General features: G+C 45.0%; 1 protein-coding gene across 4 annotated transcripts in view; it reads left to right on the forward strand.

The window, feature by feature from the left end:
* Positions 1-9,378, forward strand: part of smpd4 (sphingomyelin phosphodiesterase 4) — a 76,292-nt gene extending 66,914 nt beyond the window's left edge. For all 4 annotated transcript variants that reach the window (XM_038793840.1, XM_038793849.1, XM_038793857.1 and 1 more), the window contains 3 exons: positions 2,184-2,315; positions 4,695-4,823; positions 7,707-9,378. In XM_038793840.1, coding sequence (XP_038649768.1) covers positions 2,184-2,315; positions 4,695-4,823; positions 7,707-8,030 — 585 coding nt within the window. In that variant the 3' untranslated portion in view covers positions 8,031-9,378. The remainder of the gene's footprint in view (positions 1-2,183; positions 2,316-4,694; positions 4,824-7,706) is intronic.
* Positions 9,379-9,994: the final 616 nt, after the last annotated feature.

The following is a 9,994-nucleotide window of genomic DNA, read 5'->3' on the forward strand; positions in this document are numbered from 1 at the left end:
CGTGCTGCCCCAATCTCCCACTTCTCCTCATTAATCTGCCCACTCCACCAATTTGTCTTTGTTCCTTTGAAGTTCTACATTGTCTTCTTCACAGTTTGCATTACTTCCAAGTTTTGTATCATCTGCAAACTTTGACATTGTCCCCTATATCATCTGGCACCAGAAGGTAATGATAGGGTTCAGGTGTTTCACTCACTGTTACTAACTGTTCCTTTCTGGGTTCTGCTGTGTCTCACCATGTGTTTGCTGCTCCTGGATCACAGCAAATTCTAGCTTTCACCACTTCTCCATTCCCCAATCCTCTCCTTTTTCTACCTCCACCCTGAGAGACCTCATCATCTTGATGTTCACTGCCTCCCTCCCTGAAGCAGGATCAAGAGTCCTGAAATAATCTATTGCTGGCTAATAATGAAGCTTTTAAACCATAACGTTGCCTGGACAGAACAGGAATGCACTGCCTGGGAAGGGGTTGAGGTCGGAATAAGTGGAGATGGTTGTCGGCTTCAAATTCCTAGATGTGCACATCACCAAAAATCTGTCTTGGCCCACCCATGTCGACGCGACCAAGAAAGCACAATGGAGCCTATACTTCCTCAGGAAACTAAGGAAATTCGGCATGTCCACACTGACTCTTACCAACTTTTACAGATGCACCGTAGAAAGCATCCTATCGGGCTGCATCACAGCCTGGTATGGCAACTGCTTGGCCCAGGACCGCAAGGAACTTCAGAGTCGCAAACACAGCCCAGTCCATCACCTCCCATCCATTGACTCTGTCTACACCTCCTGCTGCCTTGGGAAAGCAGGCAGCATAATCAAAGACACCTCCCACCCGGCTTATTCACTCTTCCAACTTCTTCCATCAGACAGGAGATACAAAAGTCTGAGAACATGCACGAACAGACTCATAAACAGCTTCTTCCCCACTGTCACCAGACTCCTACACGACCCTCTAATGGACTGATCTAATTAATACTACACTCCTGTATGCTTCACTCGATGCCGGTGTCTAGATATTTACATTATGTACCTTGTATTGCCCTATTACGTATTTTCTTTTCTTTTCATGTGCTAAATGATCTGTTGAGCTGCTCGCAGAAAAATTCTTTTCACTGTACCTCGGTACATTTGACAATAAACAAATCCAATCCAATTTTTAAAAAATACTTGGATGAGCACTTCAAATGTCATACATAATATTCAAGTCTCTGTGCCAAGTGCTGGGAAGTGTAGGTTAGGGTAGGGTTTTTTTTTTGTCAGTGCGGGCTTGATGGGCCGAACGGCTTCTGTACTGTTTGATTCTGAGTGATTCCCTGGATATGTTCTCTCCCATAACTGATTAGTTAACTAATCAGTCTCTGCCTTCACCATGTAAACAAAAAGGCAATTTATCAAAAACAAAAACAAAATGCTGGAAAAACTCAGCAGTTCTGACAACGTCTGTGGAGAGAGGAAACAGTTAACGTTTTGAGTTCAGTATAACTGTTCTCCAGAGCTCAATGGTAAAAAGACATGAACCATTCCCCTCTCCACAGATGCTGCCCACTGTTATTTGAGGGTTGCCGATTTCCTATTTCACATCAGTACCTAAAGCCATATTGATCCCTTCATATTGAATTAGTTGGCAGTCAGGAATCCCTAAGATATCAATATTGAATAGTTGCAGACCAAGGAAGCTGATTCACTCCAGTTCCCTTTCCCCGGTGCACACAATAATAATAATAATCTTTATTGTCACAAGTCGGCTTACATTAACACTGCAATAAAGTTACTGTGAAAATCCCCTAGTTGCCACATCCCGACGCCTGTTCGGGTACACAGAGAGAATTCAGAATGTCCAATTCACCTAATAGCACATCTTTCAGGACTTGTGGGAGGAAACCGGAAACCCGGAGGACACCCACGCAGACACGGGGGGAACGTGCAGACTCCGCACAGACAGTGACCCAAGCCGGGAATTGAACCTGGGACCCTGACTCTGTGAAGCAACAGTGCTACCGTGACGCACAAATACACATCCTCCCAAAAGCAGCCACAGAAAGCCCTTCTAACGTGGTATAATGTCTGTAATCTTCAAAATCCCGATATATATTTAAGAAATCGGAAAATCCTCCATGCTAACTCAATAACTGAGTGATTTAGTAAAACCTCAAATTGATGAAACTGATATGGCCCCTCCACAGCTCAGCACGCCAAATCTGCCATCCCTGGCAACAAATGTGGGCGCAGCCAGCGATGACAATGGAAAGCACCAAATGCCTGACTGTATTCCGGGAGAGAATGGGCTGACCCTGACCCAACTGGGCAGGAATCAGGTACGTGCGTACTCGTCTCTAGTATGTTGCAGTGAGTGACAGCCTGGTTGGAATTGGGACTTTCAGTGTTTGTGGGTTTCCATGTCTCTAGGTGCAGTCAGTCGAGAGCAGGTACGTCAGTAGTTGTTCTTCATTCTTATTCAGCATGGAGCAGGCAACTGAAGTGGTTTCTGAGCACTGAGCCAGTGCATGGTCTCACCGGGTTGAGTCTGTTACTCCCATCTTTCTGATTTCCATCTTGTCTTTGGGTGAATTCCAGTTTCTAATATTTTCCGAATGCCCAATACCTAGAACATAGAACAGTACAGCACAGAACAGGCCCTTCAGCCCTCGATGTTGTGCCGAGCAATGATCACCCTACTCAAACCCACGTATCCACCCTATACCCATAACCCAACAACCCCCCCCCGAACCTTACTTTTTAGGACACTACGGGCAATTTAGCATGGCCAATCCACCTAACCCGCACATCTTTGGACTGTGGGAGGAAACCGGAGCACCCGGAGGAAACCCACGCACACACGGGGAGGACGTGCAGACTCCGCAGACAGTGACCCAGCCGGGAATCGAACATGGGACCCTGGAGCTGTGAAGCATTTATGCTAACCACCATGCTACCTAGCTCCAGGGTGAGCTGTACAGGAAGTCAAAGGAGGTTAGAGAGGTTATAAACTTAATCTCTCCTCTTAGAAATTGACTTAAGATGTAACAAAGTGGAACTCCCCCAATACCCTTTATTTACCCAGGAAAGTCCATGGCTTGTTTTAAACTCTGAACTTGACCAGAGCAGGGAGTGACACTTGAAGTCAAGGCTGGGGCGGGTAAAACTCATCATGGTGACCAGCACGTGTGAAACAGCATTGCAAACTGAGGTGAGAAAACAGCAAGAAGTCCTGCTTGATTAGAATTGACAACACTGGGGGAGCAGATGAAATCTAATGATTGACAGTCATCGAGATGCAGCTTCAGATGGTGCTCACCCTCACTGGGCTACAGTTTCAGTGGTGCTGGGTGCTCTCCAAGTCCCAACTGGAGGGAGAGGACTGGGGAGCTGTATAACCTTGCATACCACTGTCTGTGGGTGTGCTGGGATAGAGTGCCATGTGTACCACTGTCTGTGGGTGTACTGGGATACAGTGCCATGTGTACCACTGTCTGTGGGTGTACTGGGATACAGTGCCATGTGTACCACTGTCTGTGGGTGTGCTGGGATAGAGTGCCATGTGTACCACTGTCTGTGGGTGTACTGGGATACAGTGCCATGTGTACCACTGTCTGTGGGTGTACTGGGATACAGTGCCATGTGTACCACTGTCTGTGGGTGTACTGGGATACAGTGCCATGTGTACCACTGTCTGTGGGTGTGCTGGGATAGAATGCCATGTGTACCGCTGTCTGTGGGTGTGCTGGGATACAGTGCCATGTGTACCACTGTCTGTGGATGTACTGGGATACAGTGCCATGTGTACCACTGTCTGTGGGTGTGCTGGGATAGAGTGCCATGTGTACCACTGTCTGTGGGTGTACTGGGATAGAGTGCCATGTGTACCACTGTCTGTGGGTGTACTGGGATACAGTGCCATGTGTACCACTGTCTGTGGGTGTGCTGGGATAGAATGCCATGTGTACCACTGTCTGTGGGTGTACTGGGATACAGTGCCATGTGTACCACTGTCTGTGGGTGTGCTGGGATAGAGTGCCATGTGTACCACTGTCTGTGGGTGTACTGGGATAGAGTGCCATGTGTACCACTGTCTGTGGGTGTGCTGGGATAGAGTGCCATGTGTACCACTGTCTGTGGGTGTGCTAGGATGGAGTGCCATGTGTACCACTGTCTGTGGGTGTGCTGGGATAGAGTGCCATGCGTACCACTGTCTGTGGGTGTGCTGGGATAGAGTGCCATGTGTACCACTGTCTGTGGGTGTACTGGAATAGAGTGCCATGTGTACCACTGTCTGTGGGTGTGCTGGGATAGAGTGCCATGTGTACCACTGTCTGTGGGTGTACTGGGATACAGTGCCATGTGTACCACTGTCTGTGGGTGTACTGGGATACAGTGCCATGTGTACCACTGTCTGTGGGTGTACTGGGATACAGTGCCATGTGTACCACTGTCTGTGGGTGTACTGGGATAGAGTGCCGTGTGTACCACTGTCTGAGGGTGTACTGGGATAGAGTGCCATGTGTACCACTGTCTGTGGGTGTGCTGGGATAGAATGCCATGTGTACCATTGCCTGGATGTACTGGGATAGTCTGCCACGTGTACCATGGTCTGGATGTACAGCAATAGTCGGTCGCATGTACCTTTGTCTGTGGATGTACTGGGATAGTCTGCCATGTGCACCATTGTATGTGAATGTACTTGTGTTTATTTGCAGATTATAAATGGGCTCCGAAGGTTTGAGGTAGAATATCAGGGAGACCCTGAGCTGCAGCCAATTCGCAGCTATGAGAGTGGCCTGTTGGTGCGTCTCCTCTTCCAGTTATCGTCTTATATCAATCTGCGGGTAAGTTGGTCATTGTAATCACTCTTAGTTAGCACCAATCCTTTCACTTCTATGCAAAGTTGACTGCACATGTGAACAGTGTTTCCCCCTTTCTCTTGGGCCTTGGCTTTACTGTAATTTTTATTATTAATTAAAAGACCGTACGTTAAAGTTAAGAAATCGCTAGGATCACATCCGGTACATTTGAGGAAAATGAGGGTGGGAATTGCAGGGTAGCTGGCCATAATCTTCCAGTTTTCCTTAGTCTCAGGAGTGGTGCTAGAGGACTGGAAAATGCAAATGTTACATCTTCGCTCAAAAGGAGATAAAAGGATAAACTACAGACCAGTTTAACCTGGCTAGTGGGAAAGCTTTCCTAAATAATAATGGATCTAACTTGACAATCACTTGGACAATTGTGGATTAAGTAAGTAAAGCCAGCATGCATTGTTAACGGGCAATTGTGTTTAGCTAATTGGATTGAGTTTTTTGATGAGTTAACAGAGTGTGTTGATTTGGGGAATGTGGTGACAAAAGGCCACACAACAGGCTGTCGGCAAAGTTGAAGCCCGTGGAGTAAAGGGGACAGTGGCAGAATGGATGGGAAGTTGGCTCAGTGACCGAAAACACTGGTGGCAAATGTTTTTTTTCCAGACTGAGGAGGTGGACAATGATGCTACCCAGGAGTCAGCACTCAGACCATTGCTTTTCTTGGTATATGTTAATAACCTAGACTTTAGTGTACAGATGACAAAATTTGGACATAATGTGAACTGAGATAGATATTGAAAATTTCACAAGGACTCAGACAGGCCACAGGGCTGAATGAATTCTCTGCAGGAAAATATGAAGTGATGTATTTTGGCAGGAAGAACATGGCAAGGCAATACAAAATAATGGGTGCAGTTCTAAAGGAGGTGCAGGACAGGTATGCCTGAATCATTGGCAGGACAAATTGAGGAAGTGGTTCATAAGGAATATGGGCTCTTGGGCTTTACAGAGGCCGAGAACATAAGAGAAAGATAATTATAATGAACCTTTCTAAAACACTGGTTTGGCCTCAACTAGAGCATTGAATCCAATTCTGGGTGCAATGCTTTAGGAAAGATGTGAAGGCAGTGAAAGAGAGTGCAGGAAAGATTCACAAGAATGGTACCAGAGATGAGGAACTTAAGTTACCTGGAGGGATTAGAGAAGCTGTGGCTGTTCCCCTTGGAGAAAGAGCAGGTTGAGAGGGGATTTGATAGAGATGTTCAAAATCATGAAAAGTCTGGTTAGAGTAGAAAGGGTGAAAGTGTTCCTGTTGGCAGAGCAATATGAACCAAAGGAGGTGATTTCCAAAAGAACCAAAGGCGTCATGAAAATCTTTCCAGGCGGTGAGTGGCTAGGATCGTGGATACACTGTCTTGAGAGTTTGGGGGCAGATTCGATCAGGGCTTTCAAATGAGCGTTGCATAAGCACCTGATTTGCAGACTTGATGGGAAAGGGCAGGGGAATGGAACCAGCTAAGTTTCTCGTGCAAGATAATGGACTGAATGGCCACCTCCTTTCCTTTGTCATTCTATGATCCAGTCGGTCATGTAATGTTCTGACAGAAACTGAATAGAAAGTGCTAAAGATGCACAGTGGGTTCACCTTAAACAGCGATTGAACAGGTATTTGCCAGTTTGAAATGTTAAAACTATTTTTCTCCCTTTATGTTGGATGGACGTTTGTTTAATTCTTTAGCGGTCTGTCTCCTATCTCACTTTGATTACTGTTCCTTTCCTTGTGCCTCTGAGTCGGAAGATTCTGCATTCAAAGTCCATTCCAGAGTACTAAATCTTGGCTGACGCCCCAAAGCAATACTGTGGGAATGCTGAATTATGACAGTGCTGTCTTTTAGGTGAGGGAAACAGAGGCCCGGTCTCTTCCCTCAAGTGGATATAAATGATTGATTCTACTTTGAGAGGCAGCATGGTGGCGCAGTGGTTAGCACTGCTGCCTTACGGAGCCAAGGACCCGGGTTTGTTCCCAGCTCTGGGTCACCATCCGTGTGGAGTTTGCACATTCTCCCTGTGTTTGTCTGCGTCTCACTCCCACAACCCAAAGATGTACAGAGTATGTGAATTGGTCACGCTAAATTTCCCCTTAATTGGGAAAAGAAATCAATTGGGTACTCTAAATTTATAAAAAAGAGATTTTACTTTGAAGAGTTAGAGACTTCTCCCTGGTGATCTGGCAAATATTTACCCCCAAATCAGCATCATTTGGTCATTGTCACATTGCTGTGTGTAGGAGTTTGCTGTGTGTAAATTTGTTGCTGCATTTAAATTGGTTGCTGTGTTTTCCTACATTACAACAGGGACTACGCTTCAGAAATAATTCATTGGCTGTGAAGCACTTTGAAGCATCCTGAAACCATGAAAGGTGCTAAATAAATGTGTTTGGCTAATTCCCGGGATAAGGGATGGTTGGGCCTGTACTCAGTGGAGTTTGGAAGAGGGAATGGTGATCTTATTGAAACAATGTTCTGAGGAGGTTTGACAGGGAGATGTTGAGCAGATGTTTCCTCGTAGGGGAATCTGGAACTGAGGAGGTTGCGTTTAAAAGTAAGGGATTGCCCAGTTAAGATAGTGATGCAGAGGATTTTTTTTCTGAGTCATTAGAATTCTCTTCCCCAGAGAGCACTGGAACCTGGGTCAGTGAATATATTCAAGACTGGCTTGGACAGATTTTTGATTTACAAAGGGATTGAGGGTTCTGTGGAGCAGGTGGCAAAGTGGAATTAAGACCATAATCTGATCAGCCATAATCTGATCAGCCATCACCTGATTGAATGACTGAGCAGGTCTGAAGGGCCACATGTTCTAATCCTGCTTCAGTTCCTCATGGTCTTCATACTTTTTTTGTGTGTCTTGCAGTTTGCTGGAGAAATGGGCGCCCTGTGTCAACTGAATGGTATAATGGGGAAATTGGCTCGCTATTACCTGACCTACCCAGAGTTGAGCCGAAGGATAAAGTCGGGTCCAGTGATGTGCCGCAGCTTCCAGCAACATCAGCCCCGACTCAGCCTCCGCTTCCTGGCCAGTTACCGCACGCTCTTCTCCTTCTTCGTCTGTATGGTTATCGGCGCCACGCTCAATCTGCACCCCTTGGCTTCTTTTCTGCTGATCCTCATCTTCTGGTTTCTCTACGGGATCGTATGGGCTCTCTGTACAGATGAAACTAAACCTCACCAAGCTTGAAAATAATTCAGTTCTTCTATTTTTCTACTTTCCTCAGAATTTTTTTTTAATTGTAAAAACGGAGGTTAATCCTGGATCAGATATCAATATCTTAAGTTTTTTTTTAATAATTTCAGCTATTTAATATTACTGTCGGCTCTGACAAGAGGATTTATTTTTTACAGGTGGCAGTGTTCCTTTTTGCTTGTGGTTGTGTTCCAGCATCCTAATTTTAGTATTCAGTGTGATGTGACCACGGTGAAGATTTGTCAGCAGAAACATTGATTGATAATATGATCTTCACATGGATTTTATTCACAGCTCCAGGAGTGTGCTTCTGGTCACGGATCTAGTTCGCTTCCCAGCTCCACACTGTAGCTGGCTGTGACTACTCTCTAAAAACCGGGTTGTCTTGTACCCACTGACATCAATCAGCACTGGAGCCAAGTTGAAGTGCACAGCCTGATGAGGGACTATCCACCTAACTATGTGCATCAAGCTCCAATCCAAGTGATGCTGATCTCTTCAAACTAAGGGAACATTGGTATTGCAACGGTCGCAATTACGTAACCTCATCCTCCATTTGAATTTTGCTGTGCTTTGAGAATTACAGTTGGTAAACTGAAATGCAAAACACTGCAGATGCTGAAAATCAAAGACAAAAGCAGAAAATGCCTGAAATACTCAACAGACCAGGCAGCTCCTGGGAAGAGAAAAACAGTTAAAAGTTTCAGGTCAATGACCTGAGCTTAAATGAAAGATCATCGACCTGAAACGTTAAATCTTTCTCTTTCCACAGATGTCAGACCTGGTGTTTCCAGCATTTGTGTTTTTTTCTTGAGTTGATGGACCGTGGCTGGACTAAAAGACTGGGAGGGGGGGAGGTAGGATGGAGATGAAAGGAAGCAGAATCTCCATATGAGGAATGCAGGGTCTGTGGAAGTCAATCAAAGTGTTCTATACTTTAAGATCTTGAGACACATTATTAATCCTAAATGCTCTAATTAATCAGAAACACTAGTGACATCTCGTGGGTGTTTGAAGTTTAATACTAATTCCAGAGATTTGAAATGATTCACTTTCCTAAAATGTCAGTTTTTTAAAAAATCTCTCCCATGAAAGAGGATGTACTGATTGATACAGCTGCCTCAAATCGTTCCATGTCCTCACTGCCCTTGCCCCTTTCTGTATCTTTAACATGGCAGTTGTTGAAATTCAGCAAAGTTAATTCGGAGGTGATATCTACAAAACTACTGTTAATTCCCTGTGTAAAATGAAATGTCTTGTTTAAAATGGTGTCAGCCATATTAATGGAAAACGTATAATGTACTTTTAAATGAATTTGATAAATCTTTAATTTACTTTTTAATTTGATGTGTTCATATTCTGCAGAAGAATCAAAATCATAAATAGATCTAGGAATGAGGTTCTACTGGGTGAGTTTGAGGTGCCTGGTTGAAATGCAGAGGTGGTAAAGATTGTTAACTGAACCTTGTGCAAATTGGTGAGGGAGATTAGAAAGCTAAATGCATTGTGAGGGGATGGTGTGGGAGACAGGAGCTTTGATTTGTCGGGGACTGGTACCCAATGTCAGGACAGGCTATACTTCATTCAGACTGGACACCATGTCTTGGCAAATCACAACTGGGTAAATAGGACTTTAAGAGAGTGATAATTTTATGTAGTATACTTGAGGTCTGATTGTGTTTTAGAAATCAGCAAAGGATGACCAAGAAATTGATGACGCGAATAGGGTCTCAACTATTTATGATCAATGTTTTTTTTAAAATTTAGAGTACCCAATTAATTTTTTCCAATTAAGGGGCAATTTAGCGTGTTCAATCCACCTACCTTGCACATCTTTGGGTTGTGGGGGCGAAACCCACGCAAACACGGGGAGAATGTGCAAACTCCACACGGACAGTGACCCAGAGCCGGGATCGAACCTGGGACCTCAGCACCGTGAGACTGCAGTGCTAACCCAC

This window comes from Scyliorhinus canicula, chromosome 1 (genome assembly GCF_902713615.1).
Source record: "Scyliorhinus canicula chromosome 1, sScyCan1.1, whole genome shotgun sequence".
NCBI lineage: Eukaryota > Metazoa > Chordata > Chondrichthyes > Carcharhiniformes > Scyliorhinidae > Scyliorhinus > Scyliorhinus canicula.